Below are 14,533 nucleotides of genomic sequence, written 5' to 3' on the forward strand. Positions count from 1 at the left end.
TCCTAAGTCACAGGGGCAATGCAGCAAATGAGAGTTGGGTTGTTTTCCCACACTGTGATTAGAAACTCTTTGCCAGATCATGTGCATACCCGTCCCCGTGTCGTGGCTATTTGCCTAGAAGAAAAATGCAGCCCTTGGCTCTTTTCTCTGGGCGTTGACTTGTGGTGCTGAGAGGTGGAGGTGAAGTTTATTTAAAACAGTTTAATCTTTTTTCGAAACAGAACGGAAAGTTCACTTTCTGAATGTCTGCTTTTAGTACAGGCATAGGTGGCTTTGGTTAAGTTGACAGCCTTAATTTTTGAACATCACTTTAACGATACATTTCCTTTCTGTGCTGTCCAGTATTTCTTTATTTATTTAAAACAGTAGCTGAAGCATACATCCTCTAGGTCAGAGATGCCCAACCTGGGGTACTTGCATCCCCAGAGGTACAAACCAGGGAATTTAGGGGTACACAAAAATTGCATAATGGTGGAAAACTCTTTCGAGTTTTAATGTAAATATATATGCACTAACTGTTCACATTATTCCATTGCCTTTTAATTCTATTATTGGTTTATTTATTTACAGTTACAACATATAGATATGCAATAACAGCAACTATATTAATTACGAACATTTTGCTAATACAAAGGGTACAAATTATGGAAATAGGCTGCCAAGGGTTATGCAAGTAAAAAAAATGGTTGGGAGCCAATGCTCCGGGTAACATCATCTCAGATTCAGCTTTCTGTATCTTAGTGCCAGCTTTCTGTCTATGGTGGGTAATTCAATACTAGAAGGATTTTTCCTTTATCGAGTTACCTGGAAAGGTAAGACACCCTCTTTTCCATACTGAGGGTTCCAGGTTCAGTCTCTGGCACCCGGGCTTCAGCACAGAACTGGCTTTCAAACCTTGAAGTAGTAATGGAAGGGATGGTTCTGAACTTCGAGACGTGCCCACCTTCAGCACTGTGGATGATTGGTTCCCGCTCACAAATATTGCTAAGCACAGTTTAGATTTATGTTATTCTGGCTTGAATCAGACTTCATGTGAAAATAAAGTCATCACTGAATAAAGGGCATTCCATCCCATTTTTAAAAAGATGCTTGATCAATTCAGGAAAGGCTTAGGTTTCGTGTGAAAATTATGTGGGAGTGCTTTCTTTTCTTTGCCTGCATCAGTGAGGCAAAATGCATGTGATTAAGCATGGCTCTTTCCAGTTTCTATCCTCCATTGAGAACATTTGCACAGTGCTCAAATTTAGCATAAGATGCTTTTAGAACCAGACATGGAAAGCCATGAATAATCATAACCAACCTGGGAATATTTTGATTTAGAAAGAAAGATCTCAGGAAAAAAAAATACTATTTTGGGGGGCATAGCAGTGCACCATATGTTAATTAAGGTGAGGTATATGGAGGGCCTATATGCCCACCATTTTAAATGTGCTACCTCTATTTATTTATTAGATTTCTATCGTGACCGTTAGTCAAAATGGCTTTCACTGAATGGGGTTGCATTTAATTTTAAACAAAAACCGTGCTGAAGAAAGATAACTCAATTACATTCTAAAATGTCAGCGTAAAGGTAGCAAGGGGCGGTTTCAGAGATAAAGGCCAAGAGAAAGCAATGGATATAATTGGAACCTTCTTTTTCAAAAATTTTCAAAACCCACCAGGCAACCTTTCCTTATAATTAAATTTGAAGAGTGAACAATTAAAATGGATGTTAACCTAGCTGCTGTCTTTAAAGGCTTTCCTGTCATAAAACACACATGCCTACATTTGAAAAGAAAAAAGTGAGGGAGAATTCTAGAATATTAACAATGATAGAGGAACACTATTTGCAATTCTGTAATAATTTCTAGCCCATGATTCAACTGGACACTACAAATGATAGACTGAGAATCTTTGTTATCACAAAATCCTTTGCTTTAATTTTCATTATATTGACTACTTTCTCCAGCTGAAGGTACTCAACTAAGCACAACTAAAATTTATGAACTATTTTAGTTTATAATAAATTCCCTTTCACAGACAACCAGAATTCTTTTTAAAAATCACACAAAATATTCTACAGTCCAGCAGAATAAAATGTCAGTGACAAATGATGACTGGTAACCATCTATAGCAAGAGATATTGATCAAAGAAGAAATCTGGCTGACGTCCTTTAGAATGGGATTTCACAATGCTGTCACAACTTAGGCTCTGCATTTTGACAGCTGTGCACCATTCCTGTTATCCTGTTAATGAAGTTGGCAAATAGGCTTTTTTCAACAGCGATAGACTAACATAGGAGATCCACACACTCCACAATTGCTGTATCAGAACAAAATGTTTTACCGCAGGGGTCCTCAAACTTTTTCACCAGGGGGCTAGCTGAAAGGTGCCGGTGCTGGGCGTGGGCCGGAAAGGTGGTACCAGTGGGCACGGGGGCAGGGGTGGCGCGGGTGGGCACGCACGCTGAGGCAGGGGTGGGGCTCACAGTGAGGGGAGGCACGGGCAGGCGGGCATACGAGGCAGTGGCTCGCTCGCTTGGAGATCGTTTTCTTCGAGCAAGCAAACCTCTGCCTTCCACACGCAGGGCAAGGTGGGCAGCGGCAGGTGCAGTGGGTTCAAATGGGCATGGCGGGCCAGATAAATGTGGGCCAAATCTGGCCCCCGGGCCGAAGTTTGAGGACCCATGTTTTACAGATTCAAGATTGCATAGGCTTACCTACTGTTTAAACCAGTGGTCCCCAACCTTTTTTGGCACGAGGGACCATTTCTGGAAGTTACATTTATTCTGCACTTTATTTCTATTACTATTACATTGTTATATATAATGAAATACTTATGCAACTCACAAACTCAGTGGGAGCCCCCCACAGCCCGGCCTGCAGCCCACTCTGACCTGCTTGCCAGTTCCCTCGCTGCTTGCAGGCTCCCTACCCGGCTTCCCCGCTTCACTTGCCACCTGGCTCTGCTGCCGCTCCCTCCTCCTTTCAAGACCAAGAGGACCCTAATGATCATCTGTATTTGCAGCTGCTTCCCAGCGGATGCTCGCACTGGGGAGTGGCTGCAAATACAGATGAAGCTTCGCTTACTCACCCGCCGCTCACTTCCTGGTGTCCAGCCCGGTTCTAAATGGGCCATGGACTGGTACCTCTCTGCAGCCTGGGGGTTGGGGACCCCTGTTTTAAACCAACCTTCTCCAAACTGGCACTCTGCAAATATATTGTACTACAGCTTCCATCATCCTAAGCAAGCATCCAGATAGGAATGACAGGAGGTATAAGCCAGTTTAAATAAATTGTGAATCTATGCCTCATTTGTATGATAATGTGACAAGTTCAAAACCAATCACATGAAATTCAGTCTACATTGATTGGGGAAAGTAGTCTTCTGAGGGAATAGTTGTACAAAAAATGAACTAGATGTGCCCTTCAGTGATAGAAAGAGAGAGAATGCACACAGCTTTAGTTCCTTACTGAAATAACTAAATATAATATACCAGGACATTGCTAAAAAAGAGAACAAACCCTTCAAAGATGTTCACTACTTTAAAAAATAGTTTAGATGAACTCAGTGATGGTTACCTATCTCTGAAAGCATTTAAAAATAAAATAAACTTTCAGAGTTACAAAGTAGTGTGGTCATAGGAAAAAGGAGCCGGCATCATTCACATCACATGTAGCAGCAAGCAACAGGCAAGATGCTATAATTCACTTATAATTACAAGACAACACATGTTTAAATAACCATACAAATATTTAGTATACACTAAGATGAAACAGTCCACTTACAATTCGTAGAAGGGCCATGCAACCAAATGAAATTAGAGATGCTCTGTATGGGAAGAACACTATTTTCCCGGGGAAAAAATAGCACGGCCACAGCTGGAGAGATGTTCCCACCCTGTGCAATTTTGAAGGAGTGGTCTGGACTGTGTGCAACAACTGGATAACTGTGAACTTATTGGTAAAACCTGGAAAGGTCCTGAATATAAATTATTGCTTTGCCCAGCTTATCCTGCTGCAAATGTAAGCAGATTTTGTCTAGCATCACCACTAATAAATTTTACATCACAGAAGGAACACAGGAGAGGCAAGCAATGTCAAAGGTACTGCACTTCTTCCTGCAGAAGAAACCACCATGACTTGTTATGTTATGACTTCTGTCAAATTACTTAAGTGCTTAAGGAGTTTAAGTATGTCAGATGTTCTCTAGTCTGGTAAAACAGGTTTCATCCACTTAAGCATAGTCTTGTATATTCTGAAAAAAGGTCTTTTATGGATTGCATAGAAGAACTAGTTCCTTCTCCACATTTACCCTAAACATATATGGTTGTATCCAGTGATTTGGCCTACTTAAAGAAGACCATGAAAATTAATCAATTTAGACTGATGTTGGATAAAACTGTTAAAGTTGCCATAATCCAATGATCTTGCAGTTACTCTTTATGTTAAAACGTAATGCCTTTTTATGACAGAAACACACTACTTGTTTTAAGTCTCCAGACAAGAGTTTCACCTGATGCCTTGCCATTTACTTGTAGATCCAATTAAAAGCAAGCAATAAGAATGACATTCATCAAAGACCCTTACGCTTTTTTCTACCTGCCAGAATAGGCAAGAATCAGTCTATAATACAACTAGGTATTCAAAAGAATAATATTGACCAAAAGAGATGTTACTTAGTAGCTTATAAGGAGCAATAATCCAGCAAAAACCCCATTTGAGCGCTAAAGAAACTGGATTGCATCAGCCCTTGCCTGAAATATGCAATTAATGATATAGGCTTATTAAACAATGCATCTGAAACAATATACCATATGAAGATATTAGAGTTACTGGTATACATAAGAGGAAATGTTATTCATCCACTAGAATTTTCTCTTGTACATTAGTGCTCCAGTGAAGTGTTCTGTGCCTAATCAAATCCTCCACTTATTTTTTCATGGTCTAACAGCATGTTTTTCCATTACAGAAAATTATTTTATGCACAGATGGCACTGTCTGCAGCTATAATTATTTAGATGTGACCAACACAGATATGACACAATTTAGATAAACTCTACTTAAACCTGAAAGACCAGAAACCCTGTTCAGATTTGTAAGTAATCCAGGACACATTTCTTTAGATTTTGCTTCCAAAAGCAAAGAATACAAAAGACCCATTACCTTTGGAACTGTAGCTCAAAAATTGCTTCCCATCGTTCTCTATCTGTACATAATATTCTGCCATTGTTTTCTCCAGTTTGCAACCTCTCTCCCATTGGCTTGATTTATTTCTGTATTACATATTTATGCATCACATCTTTTTCCATGCAAAGGACCAAGGGCAACTCACCTAGTCCTCCACCTCCTTTTCATTCTTTTCCTACAACAGCCCCATGAGAGTTCGTGGCTGACCCAAAGTCACCCAGTGAGCTTCATGGCTGAGTGGTGACTAGAACTGAGTCCCAGGCCAGCATCCCAACCATTACAGCACACTGGCTTTCATTGCACTTATAAGCCTATGTACCTTTATTAGTCCAGTTAAATGTAGCAGGAGTAACTTGTGAATAGGCAGGCTTAGGATTGCACTGTTAGTATTATAGGCACAACATTTATTTATTTATTTATGTTTATATTGCGATTTATATCCTGCCTTTTTCCTGCAAAGGGCTCAAGGCAGCTTACATCATCTCTCCCCCTCCATCTTATCCCCACAACAACAACAACCCTGTGAGGTAGGTTGGGCTGAGAGTCTGTGACTGGCCCAAGGTCACCCCGTTGGCTCCATGGCTGAGCGGGGACTAGAACCCAGATCGTCTGACTCCCAGTCCCATGCTCTTAACCACTACACCACACTGGCTCTCTGTTTGCAAGCTTTCACATGTTTGGCCTGGATAAATCAACATATTGACAATCCTATGCATGTTTAATAGGAAATAAAACAGCCCAGCATTCTCCAGGCTTTCTGGGGACTGTTGGATTTAGAGAAACTTTTTCTGCCTAGGATAGGCATAGGATTGTGTCCTGGGGGCAGGGATGTCCTACAGCTATCTGCAGCCTTCAGCCAGTCATGCTTTTTTCTGTCTATACATGCAAAGGATTAATTAATTAATTGCATGCTTTCTTCTTTCTTATACGTACATGCCATACCCTTAGCCAATAGGCTCTCTGGGCAGCTTACAATAGCACCACACTAAAACATTAGATTAAAACAATTCAGTTGAACAGTCAGACAATAAACATTAAAACAGTAAGAATAAAATAAATTTATAACAATCAAATAATAATAAAACCATTTAAAAGACAATCAATCTTATAATTATCATCTGGCAGCTAAAAACACTCAAAGTGGCAACATCAAATCAATAAACCATAATAAAACCAGCTTATTCAAAAAATTTAATTGTGAAATAAGTGTTATCAGTTAGTGTGGAAAAGAAAAAAGTGAAGACACCTGGTGAATTTCTTTTGGAAATGAAGTACTATGTGTGGTACTCCTACAGAGAAGGACATTAGAGAAAGTGATTGAAGATTTGCAGGGGTTGCAGGTGGCTCCTGAGAGTAGAGGGAAGTTTTCTTTTGTGAACTTCATTGTGAAGGATGTAAGCCCCTTTTAACTGAGAGCCAGTGTGATGGAGTATCAAGAATTCTGGACTGGAACTCAGGAGATCTGGGTTCTAGCTCCCATTCAGCCAAGGAGCTCACTGACTTTGGGCCAGTCATGGACTCTTAGTCTAACCTACTTCACAAATTTGTTGTGGTTGATGAGAACCTTGTACGCTGCCTTGGGTTCATTACAAGAAGAAAGGCATGATATAAATGCAATGTTGTCGCTATTACATTTCTTTTCCTGACTTTTGTATTATGTAGGTTACGGGAAAAGAAACTTATTTTAGTTTACTTTTTTTTAATGATGCCATACAATTCATGTTTATAAATAAAACTGATGGTGGTGCTGGCAACATGCTGCTGAACTTTTGAAATTATAGTATTTTGATTAAAAAATACTTCATCCTCCTCTTACTGTCTCCCATTTTAATTTAAATATTTAAATTTAAATCTTTAAAGAGTTCCTAGATGCTGCTTTATCTGCAGCATGATGAATGTATGGTATACTGTTCTTGAACTAGCATCAGTGATGGCAAAGTAGCAGTCTGTTGCCATGCAGAAACAAGTGCAAGGAAGATTCAAATCCTGTGAGGTATAGCTTGTTCTTTCAGCACCATGTATGTGGTGGCCAATTAATGCCCAATCAAAAAACAAAACAAAAAAGGACACAATTGGTCACAGATTTGCCAAAGCTGTGCCTGTAAAGTTAGAAGTAACTACTACAACTGAAACAGAAACAGAGTGAGGAAGACTATGGCCAGCTGTTCTGTATGCTTGCTCAAGCAGGTGTGCAGCTATTAACTGCTGATGGACTAGCGTAAGGCTCCTTTTGTCCTTCTTCTGTGTGGCAATTTGACTTTAAACTGAACTTGAGGAGTCCTTCAAGCAGAAGAGTGCCTTCTGCAAAGGCTTTCTTTCTGCCTTCCCCAGTCTGGTCACCTTCAGATGTTTTGGATTTGAACCCCCGTCAGTCTGTGCCAGCTAAAAAAATGTAGTCCAACGCATCTGGAGGACAGTTGCATTGTTGCATATTCCTGCAGAGCTGGTCTAATTTTCAGTATCTGCGCTGAAGAACAGGAGGCTCCATGGGCAGAAAGCACCATTCAGAGGTGGAGTACATACCTTGCATGTGGAGAGGCCCAGGTTCAGTCCCTGGCTTCTCCAGACAAAAAAACAAACAAACAAACACAGAAAGCCAAGGAAATTTTCTTTCCTGAAATCATCAAGAAATGTTGAGGAATCATCAGTGGTTTAGATAGACAGCCAGTCAGGATCCAGATAAGCCAGAGCAGTGTTCAAAGTGCATCACTCTGAAGAGGGTCAAAACCCCCCTTCATCTCTAGAAAGTGCTAACAGGTGAGTATGAACCAAACATATATATTAAACCAACATGCAGGCTGTCTTATTTCAGGCTGCAGAAATAACTTTTTGGTCTCACAAAAATTGGAGATTGGGGTGGGGTGAAAATATCTCAGAGGGTAGCGAACAAGCTTTTGGGATGTAGACCTCACATGAGCATGTAAGAGAAAAGGGAGATTTTTTTTTTTAATACCATGAACACTGCAAGAAAGGTGACCCTTGTGATTTTTCACAGCATTTCCCATTTTAACTGAGCTGGTAGTCAATGAGAGAGAGAGAGATTACAGTTATCACTCTTTTAATGGTGATTTATAAGCTTTTTTCTAACTTTGTTGTAGGTTACATAAAGAGATTCTGCTAGGGTTGTCCGATGATAGTTTTTAAATTGAGTCACTCCTCCCCCTTCACTTCTCCTTGATAGCACAGTATCATGTGTCTTAATTTTTGCCCCTCTTTTCTTCACAATCTTGCCTTCTCCATTTTTTCATTATTAGTACAGATTGTCCAGCCAACATTTCACTCCAAGCTATTTTTCAAGATCGCTTTCAAAATAATTGTTCTCCAAAGGAGCCTGGAACGCAGTGCTGCAGTGCATTCCCTCCCACTAGCCTGGAACGCACAGAGGCATGGTGTCAAAGTCAGGTCTAGTCAGATACCTGCTGGGGCCCATATCTATGCAGGGGCCCATTAACAAGAACTCCCTGGTCTTGCTCCTTCTCTTCACCACTGCAGCGTGCTCGTTCTGCTTGGGGAAGAAGAGCAGCAAACAAAACTGTCTGCTTGCGCAGTGTTTCTTGTCAATGATAAGAAAAAGGATGAGTAAGAACAGCTGCAACAGTGGTGATGAGAAAGACTCACGGAGGGTGATTTGCCAATGGCCCTCAAACATCTGGAGTTGGCACCATATTTTCTATTTTTATTCTGTATCACTGTTTATGATTGCGCTGCGAGCCACCCAGAGAGCCTTCTGACTATGGGGCGACATACAAATGCAATCAATCAATAAATGCATGCTCATGCTGGCAGATGTGCCACCTGCATGTTTCCCTGCAGCATCTAAGGATGCAATCCAATGTGTTCTGTCCTCCAAGATCTGAATATTCAGTGCCCCATCAAACTGTTGCAGGCAGGTAGGAGCATAGGAGCAGTGGCAGAGGTGAGTTCTGCTTCTCTGTCCACATTTCAGAAACAAATGCAAGATACCCAAGATATCCATGCAAATTTCCACATAGCCAGGAGCAATACCCGAATCCCAAAGTCTTCTCTCAGGGAAAACTGAACAAGAAATGAATGTCTAGATTACCTGCCCTAGGGGGCTCTGCCTTGTACTCTGGTGGTAATTTTCCACCACTACTTGCCTGCTCTGCAGGGACGGGGGTCTAGAGAAAGGAGGAATGTGATATAGATACAGACTGACTTCCATTTTAGCTGATAATACAAGAAAAGATGTGGGTGCCGAAGGGCAACACCTATTCTTATTTAATGTTAAGATTAATAGGCATAGGCCATTTTCAAAAACTCAGAATTAAAATTCTGAAGTCACGACACTGTGGAAAATTATGATTAGCAATGAGTCATCAGTTTTAATTTAGGATGAGCTGCTGTGAACAACAGATGCCACTCAATTTGGTTTTTTTTTTTTTTGGCAGCACACTTTCAAAACTCCCATGAGCAGATCAAGTCTGTTTTAATTATTTATCCAATTACTCCTCTCAAATCAGGAAAGTGAGACTCCACTGGTATGTTTATGGTTACTTTCACAAGTGGTGTGGCAGTACTTTGGCTCTGAGAGAGGAGTGATGGGACTTTTTAAAAGCCAGAAAACAGCTACATATTATACTGTGAACCAAGCTGAACCTTAGTCTCATCCATATAGCCAGAGGCTGACATTGGTGTGCCCTCAGACACCTTTCTTAACACCCACCAAGGGTCCTATCCCCACCCACTTTAATTCTTGCATTTTGCTGTGAAAAAGCTTTCGATTGGTGCTGAAAACTGTAAGTTCAAAGGAGTTGTTAAGTATGTTGTGGTTTAGACCTGTTGGGCAGATTACTTCTCATTTCCTTTGTATGTATCTCATGACAGCCATTTTGTGATTGAGACTGTTTCTCAAATCACTAAATATACCCCTGGCCAAAAGGGTTGCCAGTCCTGCTAAATACTGTAAAATAAACAGCTACAGGTATTAGGGGGATTGATGCTTTATTTCTCTGTATATTTATTAGATTTATATTCCACTTTTTTTAAAGAACTCAAAGTAGCTTACAACATTCTCTTCTTCCTGCTCTCAGTCTTACCTCCACAACAACAATCCTGAGATACATTGGGTTGAGAGTCTGTGACTAGCCCAAAGTCACCCAGATGGCTCTATGGCTATGTGGGGACTAGAACCCAGACCACCTGAGTCCCAGACCCACATTCTTAATCACTACACCACACTGGCTCTCTTAGTTATATATAAACCTGAGGGAGCATTTAGGCATATGCTAAATTTCATCAGGCATCCTGAATCATTGGTCTTAATGCCAAGATCCATTTATTTGATGGCCAAAATTCTGTCAGGACTAGGTTTCGGCCAAATAATTAACAGGATACTTTGTCATGTAACTACGTCTTCATCATATTTAGACAGTGTTTGACATACACTGCTCAATATTACATTGATCCTTTGGTCCCTTGTCTGTTGTGGTGATTCTGAAACCATAAAGAGGCATAGACAGTTGAAGGAGGAGAAGCAAGGAAAACAGTCCTTTAGATAATCCTCAAAATTCTTTCTATTAAATAATTAGCTTCATCTCTTACAGAGTGACCCTAAGCATCTCTCCTCCTCCTTGGCAGCCAAAAGTAAAATAATTTAAATAATTACCCACTGGCTTTTCAGTAAGTGATGCCCCCAAATCAAGAGGTGTAATTTATTGAGGCTGTATTGATTGATGCAGCTCTCTCACAAAGCTTCCTACTCAATAAGGCACCAGTTCCAACCTTTCACCAGATGTCTCAGATTACCCGCCTGAGGGGAGGAACATCAGTGGCCTATATAGACACTGACTGGTAGTCATGGCATAAAAATATGTAAAATAAAACTTGCAGATCTATTTCATTTGAATAATGTGTTCAGGATGTCATGGCCATGGAGCCACCTGGGTGACTTTGGGCCAGTCACAGCCTCTCAGCCCAACCTACCTCACAAGACTGTGTCTAAATATGTCTGGCCAAAGCAGCTTGCCCAGGACAAGAGAGTCTTGCCTAATACGGAGTATCAATGAACTGATTACCCCAACTGTACTTTTTGAAAAAGTACTGTTTCTATTTTCTAAGGAAAATAAGCAGAATTGTGCTGAAAGGTGAGAATTAGTTAAACTAAATGAAACACTGAAAAGGTTATCAGTTACTTAGTATTGATATTGCCACCTACAGGAATGCCAATAAACTATGTCTTACTGATGTGATATGTTACCTATTGACTGTTCTTCTCCTTCTCCTTTGGTAGCTATAGATAATCAAGCCACAATTCACTGGGAAGCCAATATCCTTTGCTGGATGGGTCAGACAATCATTACTGCAGTTAGAAGATCAACCTTCCCTTTTATGAGTTGTAAATCAGATAAAGGATTTGGCTTCTCTGGGCTGCCTTAAAAACTAGACCATCCTAGCAGCAGCCATCTGAAGCTAATTAATCTTACTAAAGGCGATGGTCTGAACAACTCTTAACTCTTAATCCCATTTTCTGCAAATGTTTACAATAAATGAAGATTTGCAGTCACAGTAAAATAACCTTTTCCTATTCATGTCAGTATCATGAAGATTAGGGGGAAAGGAAATAAAAGAAGTACAGAAAAATTTTTGGTGCCCTCTAATGACTACCAAGGATGAGATGCAATATTCTCTTTAAAAGAAAATAAAAATACCTTATGCTCATGTACTTGAGATTAGATCCTGTTGAAATCAGTAGGCATATATATATATATAGGATTGTTGATTTCATTTCTACAAAGAACAATGACAAGCTTAGATGTAAAATCTAAGGATACATTCTGCTTTTGTGTCATTTTATGGCTAAGTTACAGCCTGAACATTTTTAACACTCTGCAATCACTTAGTAATAAAATAGTGAAATTGCAAATGAAATTAAAAAATAATTATTCTTATAAAAAGGAAGAAAAAAAGAATTGGTTCTGGATATGCTTATTTCACTTTAGTGAAGAGAGAGAACTATGTTATCTAATTGTAACACACCTTTAGGTTGACCAGTTCAGATATTTCAGGCTGTGGGTAACATATTTTGCACTACAGGAGAAGTCTCATGATTTGACACCACGTGATGCTTTGTGTGAGCTTAGCAAATTGCACATATATTGTATACACATGACTTTTCATGGCAATCTGTCTAATCTTCCCATCTATAAGCACACTTAACAAACATGATACTGGAGTATCATGGTGCTGGAGACTTGCATGGTGCCGGAGACTCATGTGCCTAAAGATCACACCTAGTCCCTCCAGTGGAGCAGCAACAGAAACAGCTCCCATGGGTCTGGATGTCTGAACTTGGCCACATAACTACATTTATAAATCAAAAGTCAGTGCTAATCAAGGCCATGATGGTCAAAATCTCTCTAGAAAACTACAATCCAATGACTTAGCCTTATTTAGTTATTTATGTATTTACGTATTTCACTGTCCTTCTTCACAGAGAAGAGGTAAAGGCCTTCTCTGATAGTCTAATAGGGCAGACAGATGCCTTTAATAAAAGCAAAACTTTATGGGGAAGGCTGTTACTATTGTGGCATGCACTGTCTTCTCAGGGGGATAAAAAACATCCAAACACGTGTATGATGAATATCCTTGAGCAAAAATTTCAACCTGACACAGCTGATTTTTAAAAAATGTATTTCTATAAGTAATACGTCACACAAGTAAGCAAGGTAATTCATCTGTATTTGAAATCAGATGGTACAAGGAAGCCACTGGACCATTTTGCACAACACAGAGCAGGATGGGTTAATTTACCTGTAAGGAACTGAACAACCTTAAAATTGTGGGTTATGTGAGGGTTGTTTGTCTCAAATAAACCCTGCCACCTGGGTTCAAATGACGCAAGCTTTAGCAACTCCCTGCCAGGACTTGAATATTCATAATGATGGATGGCAGGTAGGGTTGCAAGGGTTAATTAACAGCTGGTGATCTGTCTGTTGTGTCATCAGAACCAAGTCATCCTTAGAAAACCACTACATTGTGTGCTATGTTAATTCACATTCAAGGACAGTTTGAGACCCAAACATTCATCGTTTACTGCTGTCACCACAAGATGGCAGTGTATAATCTGATACTAGCAAGAGCAAGAGTGTTTTATCTTTACAGAACATGAGGTAAAAGTAGCTTCATTAAGGACAACTTCAAGAACAACAGCTGTCTTTGATGAACATTTTAAAAAGACGAGTTGAGGCCAAACTAGACACTCTTGAATAGATCTCTCATCTTGCTACATTAAAAGAAATGGAGGGGGGAATCAGATTGAGACCAGAGCACAGGACAAATAAATGGTAACTAAACCTTTTTCCTTACCTCATTTTCTGAGCATATCCCTACACATCCATCCCTGCCCAGTTTCTGTAAGTTTAAGTTACCATGTTTCACGGGGTTTTTAGAATCATGACCTACCTGACAGACAAGTGGTTTCTACTTTATTGTGATTTCCATCTTCTCTGCTAAGTTCTTTCACTGTTGGCATGTATCCCATCATCCTCTGCACCTGAAATTCCATCTCAAGCTGCATCTCTCCCTGTATGTGTTCCCTGCCTCTTCCTCATTGGTCTACACACAGAAGCTGGGTGACTGGAGTGGCTCCTGCAGTTGTCACTCTCCAGAGGATTCTGCAGCAGTTGTATACAAGGCCTACATAACTATGATCAGACAACATAACAAGCCATGGCGGTACAGTGAAACCATAGAACAAAACTTTGTTTCTTACCATGGCTTCTAAAGACCAAACTTAGTATGGAGAAATACCACAACTGGGTTCAAACAACATGATGGTGGTTTAAATGGTTTAAATCATGGTTTGAAAAGCCACCATAGCTTGTTATGTTGTCTGAAGCCAACCACTGCTTTTCAGTCTAACCTAAGAGTTGGGTGTACTGGGCAGGTTGTCAGAATAGGACAGGTAAGATTCAGGTTTCAATCCACACTCAGCCTTCAGACCAAAGGCTTATCTTGTCTGGCATTCTGTTCTCCACAGCCATCCACCAGACACCTGCAGAAGCTCAAAAGCAAGGCCTGGATGCAATAGCTCCCATTCTTCCCATTGCTCCCCACCAACTAGATCTAGGAGGTAGCAGAGACATTACAACAAATAGCCATTGATCACTTCATTCTCCAAGAATTTTTGAAATCCACTTCTAAAGCAGTCTAAAATAAGTCATCTCTGCATCCTGAAGAATGAATTCCACAGCGACTACATACTGTGTGAAGAAATGTTTCATTTTACCTGTTCTGAATTTCCTCCCATTCAGGTTCCTTGGATGACTCTGACGTCCTTAGTATTATGGGAAAGGGAGAAAAAGACTTTTCTTAGCCCACCTCCTGTGCACCTTCCTTAGTTTGA

General features: G+C 40.2%; 1 protein-coding gene across 1 annotated transcript in view; it reads right to left on the reverse strand.

The window, feature by feature from the left end:
- The window catches only part of TMEM255B (transmembrane protein 255B), a 73,261-nt gene extending 59,556 nt beyond the window's left edge, over positions 1-13,705 (reverse strand). Inside the window, exon 1 of the mRNA XM_044428547.1 lies at positions 13,591-13,705. Coding sequence (XP_044284482.1) covers positions 13,591-13,705 — 115 coding nt within the window. The remainder of the gene's footprint in view (positions 1-13,590) is intronic.
- Between the last annotated feature and the right edge of the window lie 828 nt (positions 13,706-14,533).

This window comes from Varanus komodoensis, unplaced genomic scaffold, assembly GCF_004798865.1.
Source record: "Varanus komodoensis strain SLA01 unplaced genomic scaffold, ASM479886v1 scaffold2, whole genome shotgun sequence".
Taxonomy (NCBI): Eukaryota; Metazoa; Chordata; class Lepidosauria; order Squamata; family Varanidae; genus Varanus; species Varanus komodoensis.